General features: G+C 38.1%; 1 protein-coding gene across 7 annotated transcripts in view; it reads right to left on the bottom strand.

Moving 5' to 3' along the window:
• The window catches only part of METTL25 (methyltransferase like 25), a 345,627-nt gene that overhangs the window by 132,018 nt on the left and 188,938 nt on the right, over positions 1–24,671 (bottom strand). For 3 of the 7 annotated variants that reach the window (XM_049883966.1, XM_049883971.1, XM_049883969.1), the window contains exon 12: positions 1,337–1,371. The exons of 2 other annotated variants lie outside the window; for them this stretch is intronic. In XM_049883966.1, the coding sequence (XP_049739923.1) occupies positions 1,337–1,371 (35 nt within the window). Of the gene's footprint in view, positions 1–1,336; positions 1,372–12,582; positions 19,079–24,671 lie in introns of those variants that run through there. 2 more of the 7 variants (XR_007517292.1, XM_049883974.1) reach the window with 2 other exon arrangements.

The raw sequence follows: 24,671 nt of genomic DNA, 5'->3' as shown, positions 1-24,671 counted from the left end.
AGTCTGCTATGAAAACCTCCTATGGCTGGTCATGTATCAAATGTTTAACACCTTTCTGCCTTTTTTTTTCTTTAAGGTAAAAATACCTAAGTTAAAATCCTTAAATAAGAACCTGGAGTGACAGTGATAGCCTCTAACTTTTTGCAGGTAAGAAAAAGTATACATGTAGTAAAATTCAAGGGATACATTTTTTAGTGTCCTCTGATCATAAGCAACAAAAAAAGCTCTGGATAACTTGTAAAAAGAAACTTCTTGGAATTAAAGGAGAAGCCAGACAACCAAGCATGAAAATTCCCTGGCCAGAGAGGGACATTGGCCTAGTTTGATTTATGTTCCCATATCTTGATAGCTCTAACCAGACTTCATAAAAAGAAGGAGAAAATTCCCCAAAGAAAAATCAGCGTGCTGCTGTTAGAAGACGGAGAAACGTATGCTTAAGAGAAAAAAAAAGGGGCGGGGGGGGGACTAATGGTAGGGAAAGTACATATACGTAAGTATAGTAGGAATACTAGTAACAATCTCCATGGGAAGTTTAAAAAAAAAAAAACCTCCCTCACTTTTACATACACAGAAGAAAACGAAAGGAAGATTTAAAAATACTAGATTGATGATCAGTGGGGAATTCTATGCAGATAAATCAAGTTCTGGATCATTAAAATATATCAAAAACCTGAACTTGTGTAACCAATTTTTTCTCTATGATTTAAGGTATAAAATAGTGAAAGCACCAAAAACAAAGTCGTATCAGACCTCCCTTAATAAACATACAATCTACACAAAAACAAGGTGCTTGCTATGAAAATGTGGCTTTATGATATAGTCCCCAGTTCCCACTGCCACCAAGGTTTTTGACCCTAAACCCACAGTGGTGGATTTATTGCAAAAAATATCCCAATCTCCACCCTTCGCTATGTCTACGCCCTTTGAGATGTGACTTTCCAGTTGCTTACATTAAGATCTAGTGTCTGTTTCCCAGCCTTTGACCTTTGACTCTGGGCTAGTCTTGTGACTTGTTTTGGCCAAAAGAATGTATCCTAGTGAAAGAGTTCCAGTTCTGAGTGGAGTCTGTTCTAGACCAGCCAGCCATTGACTGGCCTTTCAACTGGTTGCAGAATCAAGCTCAGTTGAGATTAGCTGAGCCCAGGTCAGATCAGCAGAACCAAACAGCCAACCCCTGTATTCATAAATAAAAATAAATGTTTATCATTGTAGGTTCCACGGACATGTTGTGGTTGTGTTTTATGTGTCGCTGTTGTGGCAGTGGGTAGCCGATTCATCTTCCTGCTAGAAAACAGTCACTAAGGGTAAGGAATCAGAGGCTTGCTCAGGTTCTTACCTATGCATCTTCCCTACGTTTCCTTTTGCCAACATCTAAAAGTAAAAATAAGGAATGATTATTGAATTATAATATTTGATCACCCTGTTTAAGAGAAATTCAGCCAAACTAGAGTAATTAAATTTTATGAAACCAACTTTCCTGTACAAACGTACAACTGTAACCTAAATTCACTTGATTACTTTCCTCTTTACTTTGTGTTCCCTAGACCCAGACACTATGTCCACTTAAAATAAAAATCCTCATTATTAAATGTCTTAAAAACATGTATCTAAAAGCAAAATTTTAAAAAAGAAACTCTTATTAAAAATGAGTTGCTTATATGCTAAGTAGAAAACCTTTTTTTTTTTTTTCAATCCATAAAACAACGAAATGTAACCTCAAGCTTGGAAATTACTTTTCCTGCAATCAAGCAACCATATGAAGTATATAACTTGGAATCAGAGCCAAGAATTAACACTTCGAATTTTTCCAAGTGCTGTTTATTAACATATATTCACATTAACCAGACACTCAGACTGCACAACATATCCATGCCCTTCCGTCTCATTTTTATAGATCCTGGATTCGCCTCCTTTTTTATGTACCTTCTGGAGTAGAAGCTGCTCAGTGCTTGCTATCTATGGCAGGATCAGTTGTATCCTCTCTTATAATTATTTTACTTTTTATTTGTTCTGACTTAAATTTCATTCTTTCCCAAATCTCTTCCTACCCCAATCATTTTCTTAAATAAGATAAGTTAATTTTAAAAACAAATGAATAACCACTTCTCAAGTAAATGAAAAGAACACAGCTTCCAATGCCTCTTGAGTGCTCTACAGAATGCTATTGTTCTCTTTACTCCAAAGAATAGCAGATCTTTACAGCAGGTTAATACATAATGATTTAGAACCGGATTATATTTTTGATAGGCTGTAATGAAAGGAGTCAATTCTATGAATATAAATAGATTATGCTTTTCTCCTTGGATACCAGGATGGCAAGTTTTTTAATTATGGACTTTTCATTATAGTTTAGTGCCCTTATCAAATAATTTATTCTCTACCAATTTCATATAACAGCATTCCCAAAGCACTGAACCTTGTTAATATATTTTGATATAGAGCAGTTTTGTTTTGTTCACTTTACATGTTCCAGAGAAAGGAAGGTAGTTGCTAAATATACCATTTGGCCTGAAGCAATGATGAAACTGAGGGGCTATTCCATGTGGAGAGTGAGGCTAAAAGGCTGGCGTGCTGAAATATAACACATAGGTATCATCTGTTTGAAGAGATAACAATGGTAAATTAAGAAGAAATTGATAATTTGTCTTGCAAAATGTCTTTTAAGATAACTCATGGGTATGTGAATGAGTATTTGAGAGGGAGAGAGTAATGAAAAGGAGATACATCCATTTTGTGTTGTGGAGCTCTTGGGGTGAGGAGGTCTTGCATCTAGGCGGTTGATACCTAAAGGGCTAAAATTATAGAAAGGTGAAGAATGTTTTTGGAGAAGTCCTGAGCACGGGAAAAAAAAAAAAAAAAGACAATAACTAGACTCAGAAAAATCATGATCTTGGAAAGAGCTTGAAAGCTGAACCTAAAAGCATAAACCTGAAAGGAAAGACAGAAAAAAGATTTTCAGCATGGCCTAGCCTTGAGGATAGTGGCAAAGATGGGGAAGTTTGTGGGTAAGTTACAGAGGCAGAAAAGAGCAAACAGTTAAGAATATATCCGTAGCCATATCTGGGTAAGATCTGCTTCTTTAGACACACAAAGGCGTGCTAATAAGGCATTACTCAAACACATAACAGAATTAGAAGCTGAATGGACTATCCAAAATCCCACAACTACACTTGCAGAGTAAAAGGTCAGATAAATAGACTATGAAATGATTTAATTATGCCCAAGACACATGGCATTAACTAGCCCTGTGGCGTTGTATAACCCTCTGGGTGCAGTGTCCTTTATAAAATGAAAAATTCGCACCAACTCATCCCTTAGGTTTCAGCTCTCATATCTAGGAATCTGACATTCATGCAAACTCCTGCCTGCAATGAATGTTTACACCAGTGTTTCTCAATGGGAGAGGAGAGTTCTTTGTTCACTCAAGGATATTTGATAATATTTGGAGACATTACTGGCTGTCACACCTGAGGGGATGCTACATGGCATCTAGTGAGTACAAACCAAGGCCGCAGCAAAATATTGTACAATGAATAGGACAGCTACCCGTGACAAAGAATTATTCTGCCCAAAATATCCGTAGTGCTGAGGTTAAGAAACTCTGGCATACACCCAAATCCCTTTGTATCAAATCCTTGTTTACCGGTCAGTTCTACAGCTCATCTAAGTAGAAAATATGCGTGCAAGTGTGCCACTAGAGAGAAAAGGCATAAGTTAGGATCAGGGGTTTCTGAAAGAGGAACCTCAGCCTTGAAAACATCCACTAATGATTAAGAGTGTTATGACCAGTGGAAAAATAGTTAGGTTCCTTAATTCTCTGATGAAGGTCTATTCAACAATGGGAGTAGATTTTGGAAGTTGGGAGATATGGATTCCAGTGTATTTGCTCTTGTTCAGTCATTACCCAGTTATAATCATTGCAAGCCACTCAGTTACTGTGATTTGATAATCAGTAATTTTTTAATTAATATCTGTTTTAAGTTCTTCGGGGTTGCTATAAAAATTAAATGAAAGGAGATTTGAAAGTCATAAGTGAAAGTGATATTAGTGGATAAGTTAAAAGTGCTGTAAGTATATACAAAATCATTCATTTTTTTGTTTTGACACTATGTAGAACATTTTCTCTAGCTAAGTCTCGCTGTATATTAAATTGAGCTTAATAAAAATTTGATTCCTAATTACAGGAAACAGTTTTAGATATTATGCAAACTATGTAGGGACGCTGTGAGTCAGAATCAACTTGACGGCAACAGGTAAACAGGATATAGAGGAAAAATAAATGAGCTCCTGTTCACTAGTCATTGATAGTCTAGTTAAGAAATGTATCAGTTATCTGTTACCATAACAGTATTGCATAACAAATAATTACAAAGACCTCAGTACCATACACCACTAAGTGTTTATTGATCATGCAACTAGGGTTAGCTGGAGTTTAGCCAAGCGGCTCAGTTTTGATTTAACTCAGTCATGTATCTGGAGACTGGCTGGCTAGGGTGCCTTAGTTGGGGCAACTGACAGTATTTTATTCTTCTGTAGGATTGCCTTGTGTATGTTCTCATGTTGATGGTAGAGTGCAAAAGAGAAGTCAAGTTTGCTTTGTACAAGTGCTTTTCAAGTTTCTGTTTACATCTTGTCTGCTAACTTCCCATTGGCCAAACTAAGTCACGTGGCTGAGCCCAGAGTGAAAGGGTGAGACACTTATCCATTTATCCACGGTGAGCGGACACTGCAAAGTTACAAAGCAAAGGACATGGACATACTGAGTGGTAAAGAATTGGACCAATGATGAAATCTATTTCGGCAAACAAAATGTGGTCTCTGGGCTATGAGTCACATCCAGACCCACTGGAGAGGACTGCATATCACCTAGATATCCTTGAGTTGAATGGAGTTGCTGGATGTAACTTTGAGTCCACTCCCTTATAGAGGTAATGAGTTTGTAAGTGTAAGAAGAAGGATATATACAAATGGTTAGTGGTCAGAGGGATGGACAGTGGAAAAGAAAACTCACTGCATCAAAGTTTCTGCTTCCCTTTCTCCCTCAATCTATGTGCAGTCATATGACTAGTTTTCACCAACGGAATATGAGCCAAAGTAAATGTGTGACTTTCAGGACAAGGTGCTTAAAAACTAGGGGAGCCTTCCCCACTCTTTCTTTCCCATTCAGCTGGCTGGAGGTAAAGTACCTCAAAAACCAAAAAACCAAACCCATTGCTGTTGAGTTGATTCCAACCCGTAGCAAACCTATAGGAAAGAATAGAACTGTCCTGTAGGGTTTCCAAGGAGAGGCTGATGAATTTGAACTGCCCACTTTTGGTTAGCAGCTGTAGCTCTTATTTGCTGCAACCCCAGGGCACAGCTTGTTTATCCATTGGCTTATTAAAGAACTTCTTGTTTCCTTCCAAACTTTGGCAATTATGAATTGCGTACAGGTGCAGTATTATTCAACAATAAAAAGAAATGAGCTCTCAAGCCAAGAAAAGACATAGGGAAAACTTAAATGCACATTGCTAAGTGAAAGAACACAGTATGAAAAAGCTACATACTGTATGATTCCAACTATATGACATTCTGGAAAAGGCAAAACTATACAGACAGTAAAAAGATCAGTTGTTGCATGCCAACATCATTCTCAATGGAGAGAGCCTAAAACATTCCCTTTGAGAACAGGAACAAGACAAGGATATTCTTGTTTAACGTTGTGCTAGAAGTCCTAGCTAGAGCAATAACGCAAGAAAAAGAAATAAAGGGCATCCAAATTGGCAATGAAGAAGTAAAACTGTCCCTATTTGCAGATGATATGACATTATATACATAGAAAACCCGAAAGACTTCACGAGAAAATTACTGGAACTAACAGAAAGATTCAGCAGGGTAGCAGGATATAAGATAAACACACAAAAATCAGTTGGATTCCTATACACCAATAAAGAGAAAGACAAAAAGGAAATCAGGAAAAAAATGTCATTTATAGTAGCCCCTAAAAAAAAAAAAAAAAAAAAAGCTTAGGAATAAATCTAACCAGGGAGGTAAAAGACCTATACAAAGAAAACTACAAAACACTACCGCAAGGAACCAAAAGAGATCTACACAAATGGAAAAACATACCATGCTCATGGATAGGTAGACTCAACATTGTGAAAATGTCAACTCTACCAAAAGCAATCTACAAATACAATGCAATCCCCATCTAAATACCAACAGCATTGTTTAAAGAGACAGAAAAACTAATCATCTTTATGTGGAAAGGGAAGAAGCCTCAGATAAGTAAAGCACTATTGAAGAAGAAGAATAAAGTAGGAGGACTGCACTACCTGACCTCAGAACCTACTATACAGCTATGGTAGTGAGAACAGCCTGGTATTTGTACAATGGCAGATACATTGACCAATGGAACAGAATTGAGAACCCAGATATAAATCCATCCACCTATGGTCACCTGATCTTCAACAAGGGCCCAAAGTCCATCAAATGGGGAAAAGACAGTCTTTTTTTTTTCTAGTGAAATTTTATTTAATGCAAGGAAGCTCACATAGAGAATTGCTATGTGCGTTTTTTAATTTAATTTTAATTTTTTTATTGTGCTTTAAGCAAAAGTTCACAATTCAAGTCAGTTTCTCATACAAACACTTATACACACATTGTTATGTGGCCTTAGTTGCTCTCCTTATAGTGACAGCACATTCCTCCTCTCTACCTTGTATATCCCATCTCTATTCAACCAGCTCCTGTCCCCCTCTGCCTTCTCATCTCCCCTCCAGACAGGAGCTGCCCACATAGTCTCATGTGTCTACTTGGGCTAAGAAGCACACTCCTCACCAGTATCATTTTGTGTCTTATAGTCCAGTCTAATCTTTGTCTGAAGATTTGGCTTCAGGAATGGTTTTAGTTTGGGGCTAACAGGGAGTCTGGGTGTCCATGTCTTCTGGGGTCCCTCCAGTCTCAGTCAGGTTATTAAGTCTGGTCTTTTTATGAGAATTTGAAGTCTGCATTCCACTTTTCTCCTGCTGCATCAGGGATTCTATGTTGTGTTCCCTGTCAGGACAGTCATTTGTGGCAGCTGGGCTCCATCTAGTTCTTCCATTCTCAGGCTGATGGAGTCTCTGGCTTATGTGGCCCTTTCTGTCTCTTGGGCTCATATTTTTGTTGCATCTTTGGTGTTCTTCCTTCTCTTTTGCTCCAGATTAAGCAGAGACAAAATTGATGCATCTTAGAAGGCTGCTTGCTAGCTTTTAAGACCCCAGACACCAGTCACCAAAGTGGAATGCAGAATGTTTTCTTAATACACTTTGTTATGCCAATTGACCTAGAAGCCTCCTGAAACCATGGTCCCCAGACCCCTATCCCACTACTCTGTCCCTCAAAATGTTTTGTTGTATTCAGGAAACTTCTTAGCTTTTGGTTTAGTCTAGTTGTGCTGACTTGCCCTGTATTGTGTGTTGTCCTTCCCTTCACCTGAAATAATTCTTGTCTACTATCTAATTAGTGAATACCCTGTCCCTCCCTCCACACCCTGGTAGCCACCAAAGAATGTTTTCTTCTGTGTTTAAACCTTTTCTTGAGTAATGATAATAGTGGGTCATATACAATGTTTTGTCCTTTTGTGCCTAATTTCACTCAACATAATACCTTCCAGATTCCTCCATGTTATGAGATGTTTCACAGATTCATCAGTGTTCTTTATCATATTCCATTGTGTGAATATACCATAGTTTGTTCATCCAGTCATCCCTTGATGGGCACTTTTGTTGTTTCCATCTTTTTGCAGTTGTAAACAGTGCTGCAATGAACATGGGTATGCATACTTCTATTTGTATGAGGGTTCTTATTTCTCTAGGATATATTCCGAGGAGTGGGATTGCTGGATCATATGGTAATTCTGTTTCTAGCTTTTAAGGAAGTGCCAAATTGACTTCCAAAGTGGTTGTACCATTTTAAATTCCTACCAGCAGTGTATAAGTGTTTCAGTCTCTCCACAACTTCTCCAACATTTATTATTTTGTGTTTTTTGGTTTAATGCTAGCCTTGTTGGGATGAGAGGGTATCTCATTGTAGTTTTGATTTGCATTTCTCTAATGGGTAATGATAGTGAGCATTTCCTCACGTACCTGTTAGCTGCCTGATTGCCTTCTTTGGTGAAGTGCCTGTTCATATCCTTTGCCCATTTTTTAATTGGGTTATTTGTCTTTTTGTTGTTGAGGCTTTGCAGTATCTTGTAGGTTTCAGAGATTAGATGCTGGTCAGATGTGTCGTAGCCAAAAATTTTTTCCCAGTCTATAGGTTGTCTTTTTACTCTTTTGGTGAGGTGTTCGAATGACTTTGAATTTTAGGAGCTGCCAGTTATCTAGTTTCTCTTCTAGTGTTTGGGTATTGTTAGTAATGTTCGTATACTGTTTACACCATGTATTAATTCATAATGTTGTCCCAATTTTTTCTTCCATAACCTTTATTGTTTTTGATTTTATATTTAGGTCTTTGATCCATATTTAGGTCTTTGATCCATTTTGAGTTAGTTTTTGTGCATGGTATGTGGTATGGGTATTGTTTCATTTTTTTGCAGATGGATATCCAGTTATGCCAGCACCATTTGTTAAAGAGACTGTCTTTTCCCCATTTAATGGACTTTGAGCCTTTGTCAAATATCAGCTGTGCACAGGTGGATGAATTTATATCTGGATTCTCAATTCTGTTCCATTGGTCTCTGTATCTGTTGTTGTACAAGTACCAGGCTGTTTTGACTGCTGTAGCAGTATAATATGTTCTAAAATCAGGTAGTGTGAGACCTCCCACTTTTTTCTTCTTTTTCAGTGATAGTTTACTTATCTGGGGCCTCTTCCCTTTCCATATGAAGCTCGTGATTTGTTTCTCCATCTCATTAAAAAAGCCATTGGAATTTGGATCAGGACTGCACTGTATCTGGAGATCGCTCTGGGTAGAGTAGACATTTTCACAATGTTGAGTCTTCCTATCCATGAGCAAGGTATGTTTTCCACCTTTACACAGGTCTCTTTTGGTTTCTTGCAGTAGTGTCTTGTAGTTTTCTTTGTATAGGTCTTTTATGAAAAAACAGTCTTTTTAACAAATGGTGCTGGCAAAACTGGATGTCCATCTGCAAAAAAAAATAAATAAAACAGGACCCATACCTCACACCATACACAAAAATTAATTCAAAATTGATCAAGACCTAAATATAAAACCAAAAACTATAAAGATCGTAGAAGAAAAAATAATATCAACACATTAACAGGATATAAACCATAACCCACAATACACAAACTCTAGAAAATAAGCCAGGTAACTGGGATCTTCTAAAAATTAAATACTTATGCTCTTTAATAGACTTCACCAAAAGAGTAAAAAGAGAACCTATGGGCTGGGAAAAAATTTTTGGCTGTGACAAATCCAACAAAGGTCTAACCTCCAATATCTATAGAAAAATCCAACACCTCTGCAAAAATAGACAAATTACACAATGAAAAAATGGGCAAAGGAAAGGAACGGACACTTCACCAAAGGAGACATTCAAGTGGCTAATAGACACAGGAGTAAATGCTTGCAATCACTAACCATTAAAAAAAAAACCATTAGAGAAATGGAAATCAATACCACAATGAGATACCTTCTCACTCCAGCATTACTGGCACAAATTAAAAAATCAGAAAATAACAAATGTTGGAGAGGATGTGAGGAGACTGGAACTTTTATGCACTGCTGGTGAGAATGCAAAATGGTACAACCATTTGGAAAATGATATGGCGTTTCCTTAAAAAGCTAGAAATAGAAATACCATATGATCCAGCAATCCCACTCCTAGGAATGTATCGTAGAGAAACAAGAGTTGCCACACCAATAGACATATGCATACCCATGTTCACTGCAGCATTGTTCACAATTGCAAAAAGACGGAAACAACCTAGATGTCCATCAACAGATGAGTGGATAAACAAACTATGGTACATACACACAATGGAATACTACGCAACAAAAAAGAACAACGATGAACCTGAAAAGCATTTCACAACATGGGTGAATCCGGGGGGCATTATGCTGAATGAAATAAGTCAATTGCAAAAGGATAAATATTGTATGAGACCACTACTATAAAAACCCATGAAAAGACTTACACACGAAAAGAAACAATCTTTGATCGCTACGAGGGATGGGAGGGGTCAGGAGGGAAAAAAACATGAAATAGAAATAGATAAGTGGTAACTTTGGTGAAGGGTAAGGCAGTACACAATACTGGGGAAGCCAGCACAACGCGATGAAGGCAAGGTCACAGAAGCTCCAAAGACACATCCAAACTCCCTGAAGGACCAAATTACTGGGCTGAGGGCTGTGAGGACAATGGTGTTGGGGAACATCTAGCCTCAGTTGGTATAATATAGTTTATAAAGAAAACATTCTCATTCTACTTTGGTGAGTAATTCTACTGGGGTCTTAAAAGCTTGTAAGTGGCCATCTAAGATACTCCACTGGTGTCACCCCATCTAGAACAGGGGAGAATGAAGAAAATCAAAGACACAAGGGAAAGATTAGTCCAAAGGACTAATGGACCACATCTACCACAGCTGCGACTAGACCGAGTCCAGTGCAACTAGATAGTGCCTAGCTACTACCACCGACAGCTCTGACAGGGATCACAGTAGAGGGTCCTGGACAGGGCTGGAGAAAAATGTAGAACAAAATTCTAACTCAAAAACAAAACAAAACAAAAAAAGGACCAGACTTATTGGTCTGACAGAGACTGGAGAAACCCCAAGAGTATGGCTGCTGGACACCCTTTTAGTTTAGTAATGAAGTCACCCCTGAGGTTTACTCTTCAGCCAAATATTAGACAGGCCCATAAAACAAAACAAGACTAAATGAGCACACCAACCCTGGGGCAAGGACACAGGAGGTGACAGGAAAGCTGATAATGGCGAACCTAAGGTTGAGAAGAGGAGAGTGTTGACATGCTGTGTGGTTGGCAATCAATATTACAAAACAATATGTGCATTGTTTAATGAGACTCTAGTTTGCTCTGTAAACCTTCATCTAAAGTACGATAAAAAAGAAAGAAAAAAAAAAAAGATCAGCGTTTGCCAGGGGTTCATGGGAATGCAGGGAATAATGAATAGTTGGGGCACAGGGCATTTTAAGGGCAGTGAAACTATTCTGTATGATACTGTACTGGTGGACACATAAAGTTTTGAATTTGTCAAACCTCAAAGAACTGCACAATACAAAGAATGAACCCTATGTAACTATGTAAACTATAAAAAAGTTTGTAGTTAATAATAATGTATCAGTATTGGTTCATCCATTGTAACAATTTTACCACACTAATTCAAGCTGTTAATAATAGAAGTTGTGTGCAGGGAGGAGAGGGGGTACATGAGAACTCTCTGTACTTTCTACTCAATTTTTCTGTAAATTTAAAACTGCTCTAAAAATAGTTCATTTTTAAAAAAATCAAAATTTAAAGCATTTTATTTATTTTTATTTTTTATTGTGCTTTAGATGAAGGTTTACAGAGCAAATTAGTTTCTCATTAAACGATACACTTACTGTTTTGTGACATTGGTTGCCAATCCCACGTCTGTCAACACTCCCCTCAGCCTTGGTTTCCCCATTATCATCTCTCCTGTCCTCTCCGGCTCTCTCGTCCTTGCCCCTCGGTTAGTGTGCCCCTTTAGTTTCATTTTGTTTTATGGGCCTAATCTTTGGCTATGAGCTGGAATCTTTTTTAATCTTTGGCTGACGGGTGAACCTCAGGAGTGACTTCAGTACTGAGTTAAAAGGGTGTCCTAGGGCCATGCTCTCAAGGTTAATGCCTATTTAAAAAAAAAGTAATCTTTTGAAGTTTAGAAGAAATTTCCACCCAAACATGAAAATTTAAATTTCTAACACGTTTTCATTAAGTAAGTGCCCAATCTCTTTGAATATTTCTAGTGATAGCAAACACACTAAATTCTGAAGCAACTCATTTTTCTTTAAGGAAATTTTATTTATTGGAAAAGTCTTCTCTAGTTTGAGTTGCGTATCCCTGTATGTCTAGCCGTTTGTTCATTCTGTAATTACCATGTACAAGTTTATTTCTTCTTCTAAAGGGAAGACATTTTACTATTTTAAGATTCTACCTCTAAACTATAATTTTTTTTTCTTCTTAGTTCAATCTTTCATTAGAGAAAATAAACTAACTTTAAACTTACTTCAGGAAACCCAGCAGTAATTATATGTCACAACTTCAATATGCTTTGTAAACTGTGACAGCCACAAGCCACACTAACGCTATGATAGGTCAACTTTTATTGTGCAGTCGAGAAAATTAATACATTAAAAAAAATGATAAAACTAACATATAAAAGAGAGAACAAATCAGGGCAAAGACAAACATTTGAGATTTTTAAGGACTCCAAACATAAAGCGGTAGAAAGAAACCAGAGCCATTTTACAAATATACAGATTTTAATATGTTGGGATTTGATAGCATTTTGATACAGTCTTTCCAGCATTTTGACATAAAGAAGGATTTGTATTAACTATATATTTTTTAAGTCAACTAGAAGAATTTTTATGTAATTTCTAAAAAATTCTGTTTTTGAAGTTCTATAATGCCAACATCTTATATCCATTATTTTTATTTATACTTTTTTTTTTCTGACTTGAATATTGGTTCGATTATGCAACTTCCAATAGGAAAGCTCATATTGAAAACTTCTGACCCCTTTGTGCATTTTCACTAACCAATGAACCATTCAAAACTTTTTCCTCCCCCAACGGCACTGGGTTTTTTTTTTTTTTTTTTTTTTTAACATTCTAGAACATGGTAGGTGGCGACCTCTACTGGTTATCAGATAATGTAGCCAATGTCATCTTGACAATTTCAGCAAAGAGCAGCTGCTTCTCTACGATGCACAGAGGAAAAAAAAAAAAATACCAGAATGAATTGAAAAGTAGTTGTTTAAGCACAATAACAGATCCATGCTGGTTTTAAAGCAGTTTCAAGTTCTATATTCAATAATTTCTTTAGCTTAAGAAATGTGTTTTGCATTTTACCCCTTCTGCGTTTTATTTATTTTCTGAGAATAAAAGCATAGTTGCTATACAGGGTCAGTAGATTATATATCTTAGAACTCAAAAACAATGCTTGATAGATTTTTTACTTACTACAAAGTAATGCAAACTGGTTGCTAAAAAAACATATCAAACATTCTAGAAGGGATACCAGAAAAATGAAAATCTGTTTGTCACTATTTCTCCCAGTTCCACTTTCTGGGATTCAGATTAATTTATCACAAAAAAATGTATTTTTGATATGTGGACTACCTGAATTGTGTTTTTACGCTTGGTTTGGGTGGATGTAACTGAAGCATGTATTGGCTATTTTAATAACAGGGATTAGGAGACAAAAAGAGACATTCTTATCACATGCGGTTAAAGAATTTAATGATCAAGAAGATTGCAGGTGCCCAAAGGGAAGACATAACTAGTTATTTTTTCTAAAAATTTCAGAGTGTTAATATTAGTTTTCAAATAGAAAGAGAAAAAAGAACAAAGTATACTGAACGTAGTTATCCCAATATGTAGTACAGGCTAAGACTCAGAGTTTTAGAATCGTCTTTTACTTTCAATGGAAAGACTGCTCCACCAGCATGATAAAATTTTGTTCTTTTTCATTATAGGTCAAATCCCACTGAAAAATAAGGTAACATCAAAAATTGCTGAGTAACAAGGATTCTGAAGTCTCCACTCATAGACTATTTACTACAAGATGTTTTATACAAGACAATGCCAATAAAAACAAGGAATCTTAATAGTTTCTTAGAGTTCCTGGTTTAATGTCAACTGTAAAAAAGAACCTGAGTGTTAAAAGAGCTTTCTTATTCAGAAGGAAAAAAAGAAATCTTGAATTAAGTGTGTTCTCTGCACATGAACTAGAAGTTTCATTAGTGTCTCAAGGTAAGCTAATGGTTATGATACAAGCTATTTGAAACCAAAAAAACAAACCCATTGCCTTTGAGTTATTTCTACTTTTCAAGGGTGGGTAAAATCCCAACTCCATCAAGTCAAGTCTTGACAATGGGTAGAAAAAAAATAAATCATATTTCAAGAAGTTTATTGAATGCGTACAGAATAGAAATGCCACTCTCCAATAAATGTAAACACTCCCTAGAAGTTTCAATCATTTTGTTCTAAATTGGAGGCATTTGCTTTCTGGTTAGGTGTTAGAAGTTTTTGAACTAAACTGTAATGGTTGCTTAGGGTCGAGAACTAGCTCATGCTTGTGAAGTGAATTTAGCTAGTGGTACTCAGCTGTGAGTCTGCAAGCCCGCTCTGGGTTGCCACAGTATTTTCACTGGTCCACAGTAAAATGTGAACAATGAAGTAAATGTAGATGATTTTTCATGCAGCTAACTACATTACATTTAAAGAAATGGGCTTTATTCTGAGAAGGTTTATGCTGCTATTGTTTTTATGAAACAATAATAATTAAAGATTAAAATAAAAATAAAGTTAAAATTGATACTGTTCAGCAAAATAAAAAGTTGGTGTTGCTAAGGTTTTCCCTTTCCCATACTTTTGAAATTTTACGTATCTTTGAAATCCCAAAGCCTATAGTTCCTGCTTGCGCAGTCCTCGAATTTCTTACTTCTTTCCAGACAGTTATCTTTCCCTAACATCTCAGGGATGAAACTTCCGAACCAAGCTTCCTCAGGTCAGAGCTGGTACGGTACTTACCCAATTCCCTATTTAACAGGGCACACTGCCAAAATAGCATGTAACATCATAATTCCCAAATAGTTGTAGAGCTTCTGCATCGTGTGGAAAGGATTTTTTTTCCCTTTATGGTTTTTGAGAAACACTTGTGAAATCCACATGTATATCAGTGGGATTTATCTTCCAGATTTGGGAAGATATGTTTTGCCAGTCATAAATGAACTATAATCCCCATAGACTCAAGTTTAATTCAAAAACACTCTCTCCAGAGCTGCTAAATTTGGCAACCCACATTCTCCTCTCCATATGCTATCCTTAGGGGATTCTACATACATTGTCTATAATGGTTTCTGCTTAGGATGTCTGGAAAAGTAGATATTTTGGTCACAGAAGGGCCATTAAAGGGAATTTGAAAACAGATCCATTAAATTGAAGTATTCAATTGTAAAAGTCTTCAAATTGGATGGACTATGCTAATTGATATTCAAGGACTAAGTCCATCCGTTCTCTGCATATGTCATAGCCTTAAACTACTCATGCTTGTATCACTTACCAACCCGGTTTGATATTCTCCCTTGTGAGAGAAATATTAGCAGAACACAGTGTGCATAAAGAGTACAGCAGATAAATAACGAATTGTCACTAAATGTGGACCTAATTTCCATTCCATTCTGTTGTTCAGTGCCTTCACTGTTTCAAACAGCCATCTTTTTTTCATTAATTACATCAGCTCAGCTTTTGTTATGTCTTGTTGGAAAAGAGAAAAGAAAGTTTCCATTATTCCTCTTCTGGACGATGGAATGCAGCAGCTGTTGTGTTTTGCAAACGTTCAGTGGTATCCTAGAATCTCTGGTCAGTTTTTGAGTGGATTTAAAAATACTTTTCGGCATTGTTATGTTAGTTTTCCCTGACCATGTTAAAAAAAAAAAAAAAAAAATTTTTTTTTTGACCATGTTAGCGTGTGCTTTTCTTTCTCTGTGTGTCTTTTGTGGCCTGCCTTTCCCCTCACCTGTCTTTCATTTTCTTCCTAATACTGTAGTTCTCAAGAGCAACAAAAATATCCCAAAGGTTTCCCAGCTTGGCCCAATTTCAGCAATACAACACTATTTTTGTGAGTTTTTTTTTTTTAATTCTAAATTTGCTTTCCTTCTGTTTAAATGATTTTCAGGAAACGCTCTCTCCTCAGCTGTGCATGCTGGCTGCTCTGTGTCAGTCAGGATCTCTGCATCCTTGTCATGTGGCACTTGGCTAAGGATGAACTTACAGTTTTACTGAAGCTGCTCTTTGTGGGATGGTAATCTTGGGGATAAGCACAGCCATGATTCCTTTAATATGGACAATACTTGGTGAATTTTAAAAGCTTTTACCTATCCATCATGCCATTTAACCATCACAGAGGTCCTGCAAAGCAAATAGAAAGTTATTCTTTCCATTTTACAGATGAGGAAAATAGGATCCTAAGTTGTACGTGACTGGTCCAGCAAACTCTGAGTACTAGTGTTAAAAATAAAATGTATAACAGATTAAATTTGTGTAAGAACTCATAAGCTTTATTTGCAATTCATGAATTGGCGGAGTGGTGAGTATCTGGTCTGGAAGTCAGACAGGAGCTCCCCAGAGCGTACAAAGAGAAATAGTTTTCTAAGCACAGACACACAGGAACAAGAAAGCTATACTGGGCAAATTTTGGATTGACTGGTAGCCATTTTCTTTTCTCATTTGGGATTAAGAGGAACTTTTGAACTAGGTGAAACAGAGTAGGCAAGTCCTAATTGGTTAGCTTAGGTTTTCGTTTCTGGGAGAGTCAGTTGATCGACTTAGGTTTTAGCTCCTGGGAAGGTCAGGCATTTATAGGAAATAGAAACTAGCTAGGTTTCAGTTTGCTGACTTGGGGCTTAATGTTGGTGACTCCATCTTGGGCCTAGCAGAGTCAGGTTAACATTAGGAAATGGTAGGGTATGAACAAGAATGCTGACCTTCTGGCTTCTGTGTTTTCCCCCAGTGTCTTTCCTGGGTCACTCTTTCTTCACCTGAGGGTTGTTAGGAAAGAATGAAAGAATTTGGCTGAAGCACTCAGAATGCATTTAGTAAGTGAATAACAAAAATGTTCATTATTTTGCTTTGTCATATAAATATAACAGATAAATTGGCAGAATAACATGCAAATGTAGCTGCTGTCTTTCTGTGTGTGTAAGGATATAATAGTTGACAAATGAAGGCTTTTGAGTATCCATTTACTAAAATATGATTATTGAAATTTGTATTTGGCTCCAGCTATGCAACAGCAACACCCCTCCTCCCTACAGCCCCAGCCCCATGAAAATTACACACACAGGTTGATTCTTCTCTACAACAAAAGCAGTGAATCCAAACACAGCATAGCACACAGTGCAGAGAACAGATTCTGGATTCATGTCTCACAACTTACAAGCCATATAACCATGATTTGGGCAAATTATTTCATCTCTCTGTGTTTCAGTTTTCCTACCTGTAAAATGTGGACCCACCTTTACTTTTGTCAGTTCATGGTACTGTGGTGGCTTGCGTACTGTTATGATGCTGAAAGCTATGCCACTGGTATTTCAAAACACCAGCTGGGTCACCTATGGTGGACAGGTTTCAGTGGAGCTTCCAGACTAAGACAGACTTAGATCTACTTTGGAAAATTAGCCAGTGGAAACCTTATGGATCATAACAGAACATTGCCTGACTTGCTTGCTTTGGACACATCATGAGGAGGGATTAATTGCTAGAGGAGGACATCATGTTTGGTGAAGTAGAGACCAATGAGGGTGTGGGAGAGCCTCCCTGAGATGGATTGGCACAATAGCTGAAATGATGGACTCAAACATGCTGGCTATTGTGAGGATGATGCAGGACCTAGCAACATTTTGTTCTATTATATATAAGATTGTGATGAGTTGGAGTCAACTCAACAGCAGCTAAAAACAACAATAAAATGTGACTATTAAGGCCTATCAGATAGTATTGTTGAGGGGATTAGATCAGTGTAATGTTGTTTTTGTATGCAGTGGTGTCGATTCCAACTTCTAGCAACTTCATAGGTTTTCCTACGCTGTAATCTTTATGGAAGCAAGTTGCCGGGTCTTTTCTCCCACAGAGTAGCTGGTGGGTTTGAACCACCAACTTTTTGATTAGCAGCCAAGCACTTAACTGCTGTGCCAATTAGAATTTTTGACCAAGGTACCAAGATATCCAGAGATATCAGGTACAACAGGCCCTTACGATGCAAATTTGCAAAAAAAATACTCAAGAGTCCATTGCCTTCAGGAGCCCCTTACTCAGCAGCCCTTTACCCATAGCAAGGATATAAAAGAACGAGGCTTGGGAAGGAGACTTTCTTAGGTGAGAACTGTACTCTGACCTCCCCACTGGGGAGAGGTATTGTGGTACTGCCTCCCAAAGCCAGATTAGGTGAGAGGAGTTTTACTGGAGCCACTCAGCATGATAAGTATTCCTGGGCCCCAGGGACTACGGCCTACTGCAAATCTGAGAACATGAAAGTGGCCAATGGCAATAGAGCAGAGAGCTGCCCCCAGCAAGTAACTACATCCTTCCTGTTCAATGTCAGGTCAAAGGTGTATGAACCCTGGAGACCAGATGTAGAAACTGTGGAGTTGTTTTTGAAGAAATCCCACTCGAGTATGTGGTCTGCCAGGGCAAGGAGGAAGCAGGCACAAGAAACTATATTAACTGGGGCAGGGACTAATGGGAAAAAGAGGAAGAGACCATCCAAAGTGATACCCTGCCCATGTTAAGGGAGTTGTAGTTGGAGAGTCCCAGGAAGGAAGGCAGCTTCCAGAGATCCAAAGGGCCCATGAGAGAACAAGTCAGTGTCAAACAACTGCCTGCCCCAGAGAACTTGCAGCCATCTTACCAAAGTGCCTTCCAGGGAAGACTCCTGCTTTGTCTCTTATCTCTCCTTCCCTGAGCCTCCCTCCATATCCTCTCCCACGGCAAGCAGCCTACCAGATGCAGGCTCCAGCCAACAGGGATGCAGAGGCAGGGGCGTTTTAACTTGAAATCAAGTTCAGGCTTTTGATTATAACATAAAAATGGATGTTTGAAATTATAAATTGAGATTATGTTTGTGATTTTATGTGATTGTAGGACTATTATCTAAGTGTAACTAGTGAAGTCATTGGATGGCCCAAGACTTCATCCAAATAGGGAAAGGAATAGCCCCACTGAGCAGAACTAAAGGAAGTGGGAGGGACAGAAATAAAGTCGTTTCGTAATTATATCTCATGGCTTCTGGCTGATATCAACTAGGTAAAGAACCTTGACTAGAGAATGTTCTCCAAAAGTATTACTTTCTTCTTTATTTCTTCACTCTATAGGCCTATTTTCTTGTCTGTAAAATAAAAAAAATTGAATTTAAAAGATTAGAAATATTCATGCCTTTGAATTCTCTCACCCAATATAAAATAATTAGTCATCAAATGTCTGCTTAAACACTTCTAAGTAGTAAGTAACTCACCCTCGAGTCTGTCAGTTTGTCGTACTGTGGGGGCTTCCATGTTGCTGTGCTGCTGGAAGCTATGCCACCGGTACTCAAATACCAGCAGGGTCACCCATGGTGGACAAGTTTCAGCTGAGCTTCCAGACTATGACAGACTAGGAAAAAGGACCTGGCAGTCTATTTCTGAAAATAAGTAGCCAGTGAAAACCTTGTGAATAACAGCAGAACACTGTCTGATATAGTGCTGAAACATGAGCCTCTCAAGTTGGAAGGCACCCATAAGAAGACTGGAAAACACCTGCCTCAAAGTAGAGTCGACCTTAATGATGTGGATGGAGTCAAGCTTTTGGGACCTTCATTTGCAGATGCGGCATGACTCAAAATGTGAAGAAACAGTTGCAAACATCCATTAATAATCGGAATGTGGAATGTAGAAAGCATGAACCTGGGAAAATTGCAAATCCTCAAAAATGCAATGGAATGCATAAAAATCAAATGCCTAAGGCATTAAAAAAAAAAAATTAGTGAGCTGAAATGGACTGGTACTGGTCATTTTGAATCAGACAATCATATGGAAAAGCTCAATATCATCAGTCAGAACAAGGCCAGGGGCCAACTGCAGAACAGACCATCAATTGCTCACCTGCAAGTTCAAGTTGAAGCTGAAGAAAATTAGAACAAGTCCACGAGAGTCAAAGTACGGCCTTCAGTATATCCCACCTGAATTTAGAGACCATCTCAAGGATTTGATGCATTGAATATCAATGACTGAAGACCAGACAAATTGTGGAATGAATCAAGGACATCACATGTGAAGAAAGCAAGAGGTCATTAAAAAGATAAGAAAGAAAGAGAAGGCCAAAATGGATGTCAGAAGAGACTCTGAAACTTGCTTTTGAAAGTTGAGAAGCTAAAGTGAACAGGAGAAATGATGAAGTAAAAGAGCTGAACAGATTTTAAAGGGCTACTCAAGAAGACAAAGTAAAGTATTGTAATGACATGGGCGAAGACCTGGAGATAGAAAACCAAAAGGGAAGAACCTGCTCGGCATTTTTCAAGCTGAAAGAACTGAAGAAAAAATTCAAGCCTCTAGCTGCAATATAGGGTCTCTATGAGTCGGTACCTACTCAAGGGCACCAAACAACAACACCGGGAAAATATTAAACAACGCAGGAAGCATCAAAAGAAGATGGAAGGAAAACACAGAATCACTATACCAAAAAGAATTAGTCGATGTTCAGCCATGTCAAGGGGCAGCGTATGATTCGGAATCGATGGTACTGAAGGAAGAGGTCCAAGCTGCACTGAAGGCATTGGCAAAAACAAGGCTCCAGGAATGGATGAAATACTAATTGAGATGTTTCAAAAAATGGATGCAGTGCTGGAAGTGATCACTCATCTAAGCCAAGAATTTTGGAAGACAGCTACCTGGCCAACTGACTGGAAGAGATCCATATTTATGCCTATTTCCAAGAAAGGTGATCCAACCAAATGCAGAAATTATTAATATCACATGTAAATATTATGAATATCACATGTAAATAAAATTTTGCTGAAGATCATTAAAAAGCAGCTACAGTACATCAACGGGAAGTTGCCAGAAATTCAAGCTGGATTCAGAAGAGGGTGTGGAACCAGGGATATTTATTGCTAATGTCAGATGGATCCTGGCTGAAAGCAGAGAATACCAGAAAGATGTTTACTTGTGTTTTAGGGACTATGAAAAGGCATTCAACTGTGTGGATCATAACAAATTATGGATAACATTTCGAGGAATGGGAATTCCAGAACACTTAATTATGCTCCTGAGGAAACTGTACATAGATCAAGAGCAGTCATTCGGACAGGACAAGGGGATACTGTATGGTTTAAAGTCAGGAAAGGTGTGCATCAGGGTTGTATCCTTTCACCATACCGATTCAATCTATGTGCTGAGCAGATAATCTGAGAAACTGGGCTATATGAAGAAAAACAGAGCATCAGGAAGGCTCATTAACAACCTGCATTATACAGATGACACAATGTTGCTTGCTGAAAGTGAAGAGGACTTGAAGCACTTACTGATGAAGATCAAAGACCACAGCCTTCATTATGGATTACACCTCAACATAAAGAAAACAAAAATCCTCGCAAGTGGACCAATGAGCAACATCATCATAAATGGAGAAAAGATTGAAGTTGTCAAGGATTTCATTTTACTTGGATCCACAATCAACACCCATGAAAGCAGAAGTCAAGAAATCAAAGGATGCATTGCATTGGGTGAATTTGTGGCAAAAAACCTCTTTCAAGTGTTAGAAAGCAAAGATGTCACCTTGAAGACTAAGGTGTATCTTACCCAAGCCACGGTGTGTTCAATTGCCTCATACGCATGAAAAAGCTGGGCAATGAGTAAGGAAGATCAAAGAAGAATTAGTGCCTTTGAATTATGGTATTGGCTTAATATTGAATACACCATGGACTGCCAAAAGAATGAACAAATCTTTCTTGGAAACAGTACAGCCAGAATGCTCCTTAGAGGCAAGGATGGCACGATTAGGCCTCACGTACTTTGGACGTGTTATCAAGGGGGACTAGTCCCCGAAGAAGAAGATTACTCTTGGTAAAGTAGAGGGTCAGCAAAAAAGAGGAAGACTCTCAACTAGAAGGATTGACACAGTGGCTGTAATAATGGGCTCAAGCATAACAATGATTGTGAGGATGGTCAGGACAGGGCAGTGTTTTGTTCTGTTGTGCAATGAGTGGCTATGAGCTGGAAGCAAACCACAGTAACTCACTGCCTCATGAAACTATTGGAAGCCTACAATGGTTAGAAAGTCCTTTCTTATACCAAAAGAGGATCTGTATCCATATGACATTTATTCACTTGTTCATGTTTTATTCCCTGGAAAAATACCTTATTTAGCTAAAATTCTATGGTTTCAAGTTTTTTCTTTCTTCTGCATAATATTATAAGATAGTTACAGGTTTCCATAGTTTTTGTTTTCAGCCTAAATGTTGTTTCCTTCAACCATTTTTCATATAATGTAGCATGCTTATGGTCTTGCTCCCACTCCTTAGCTGGTTTTTCAGTTTGTTAATGTTCCTCTCCCGAACTGCTCCAGATGTGCCTAAGCTCCAGATGAGCCTAAGATCCAAACCAGTTGCCACTGAGTTGACTATGACTCACGGTGACCCATGTGTGTCAGAGTAGAACTGTGCTCTGTAGGTTTTCAATGGCTGACTCTTTGGAAGGAGATTGTCAGGACTTTCTTCCAAGGCCCCATTGGTTTTCTTGACTTTCTCATCTTTCAGTCAGCAGCCAAGCACATTAACCATTTGCACTACTCAGGAACCCATAGGGTTTCCAAGGCTGTAATCTTTAAGGAAGCAGACTGCCACATCTTTCTCCTATGGAGCAGCTGGTGGGTGTGAGCCACTGACCTTTCAGTTAGCAGCTGAGCACTTAGCCATCACAGCTCATATAGCCATCACATAACATTCGTATTAGGTTTATGGTCAGCTCAGATGCCTCAAGGTATTTTTCATATGAGATACTTTGTCAAATTGAGTTTTCCTTATCCTATACTAGTTGTTGTTGTTGTTGCTAGGTGCCGTCAAGTCAGTTTAGATTCACAGTGACCTTATGTACAACTGAATGAAACACTGCCCAGTCCTCTACTATCCTCATGATCATTGTTATGTTTGAGCCCATTGTTGCAGCAAGTGTGTCAATCCATCTCATCGAGGGTCTTCTTTTTTGCTGGACCTCTACTTTACCAAGCATGATGTTCTTCTCCAGGGACTGGTCCCTCCTGATAACATGTCCGACATATGTAAGATGTAGTCTCACCATCCTTGCTTCCAAAGAGCATTCTGGTTGTACTTTTTCTAAGACAGATTTGTTCATTCTTTTGGCAGTCCACAGTATATTCGATATCTTCACCAACAACACAATACGAAGGCATCAATTCTTCTTTGGCCTTTCTTATTCCTTGTTCAGCTTTCACATGCATATGAGGCAACTGCAAACACCATGACTCGGGTCAGGTGCACCTTAGTCTTTAAGGTGACATCTTTGCTTTCCAACACTTTAAAGAGTTCTTTTGCAGCAAATTTGCCCAATGCAACGCATCTTTTGATTTCTCAACTGTTGCTTCCGTGGGTGTTGATTGTGGATCCGAGTAAAATGAAATCCTTGACAACTTCAATGTTTTCTCGGTTTATCATGATGTTGCTTATTGGTCCACTTGTGAGGATTTTTGTTTTCTTTATGTTGAGGTGTAACCCATACTGAAGGCTGTGGTCTTTGATCTTCATCAATAAGTGCCTCAAGTCCTCTTCACTTTCAGCAAGCAAGTTTGTGCTTATACTTGTAGTACTGGTTATTAAAAACTGAAGGAAAAAAAATTACCTTTGTTAGACTCCATTTTGTTGGTTTTACTCAAGTCTTTCAGGCTTTTGCAAATATTCAGAATCTCTCTTCTGATTCAGAAATACACATTTTTTAAAAATTATTTTTTCTCTACTTCAGCTTTTTGCATTTGATAGTTTATAAGTATGCTTTTAATCCATCTTCACTTGAGCCACTTACAAAAGAAGTGAACAAGACAATTATTCTTCAATGAACATCTCCGGTTACAGAGATCTTTATGCATACCGAGTGAGTTGCACGAGGGTACAAACCCCGAAGTGGAATACTGAGTGATAAGATATGCACATTTTCATATTTATTATATACTCATACATTACGCATTCTTTAGATAAGTTAAATACAAACAATCTGATTACAGTCAACTTTTCTTACATGAGGGAATTGCTGCTCTGGAAATCACTGTTTATACTGAATATATGGAAAATGGACCATGGAATGCACGTGGCAGTGGCACCCAATGTTCAGGCTTGGTGGAGCAAGCTGGGAGGTCCTCATCAGATTGGCTTGTAGCATGATTTTGTCTCGAGTTCTGAATTTGCTTCTGCCCCCATGTTCTGCCTTTACTGTGCTTCTATAATCCAACCTTCATTCCTTTTAATAAACTCCATTTCTGCTTAAAAAGAAGGCCGGAATTATTTTCTGTGCTTACAGCTAAGAGAACATTGCAGCTACTTTAAACTCTTATTTCATTTTTTTCTCTCACACACGTATTCACAGGTGATTGGGCACTCCTGCAAACTGAATGACTGCTGGGTCAAAAGAGATTCACTCAGTTTCTTTGAATGTCTTTATTCTTCTTCCACGCTTCTGAAGAACAGGGTTTCACAGGCTTTTCGTCAGCTGTGTGCTTTCCTTCCCTTCTTTCTTACTTATGCTCTTAGTTTAATTTAGATTTTGTTTCCATACTTATTTCTCATAAAGGCAATAAAACAGAAATATACAAATAAGGTATCAATGGCAGTACCAAAACTGGCAAACTTAGCAGTGATCAGTGTTTGGAGGGAAGCTATGGGTGCATGAAAAATTGACTGCAGTTCCTTTCCTGCTAGAAGTGAACATTATTAGGACTGA

Source organism: Elephas maximus, chromosome 4 (genome assembly GCF_024166365.1).
Source record: "Elephas maximus indicus isolate mEleMax1 chromosome 4, mEleMax1 primary haplotype, whole genome shotgun sequence".
Lineage (NCBI taxonomy): Eukaryota > Metazoa > Chordata > Mammalia > Proboscidea > Elephantidae > Elephas > Elephas maximus.
The sequence above is the reverse complement of the archived record's forward strand: the minus strand, read 5'-3'. Positions and strand labels throughout refer to the sequence as shown.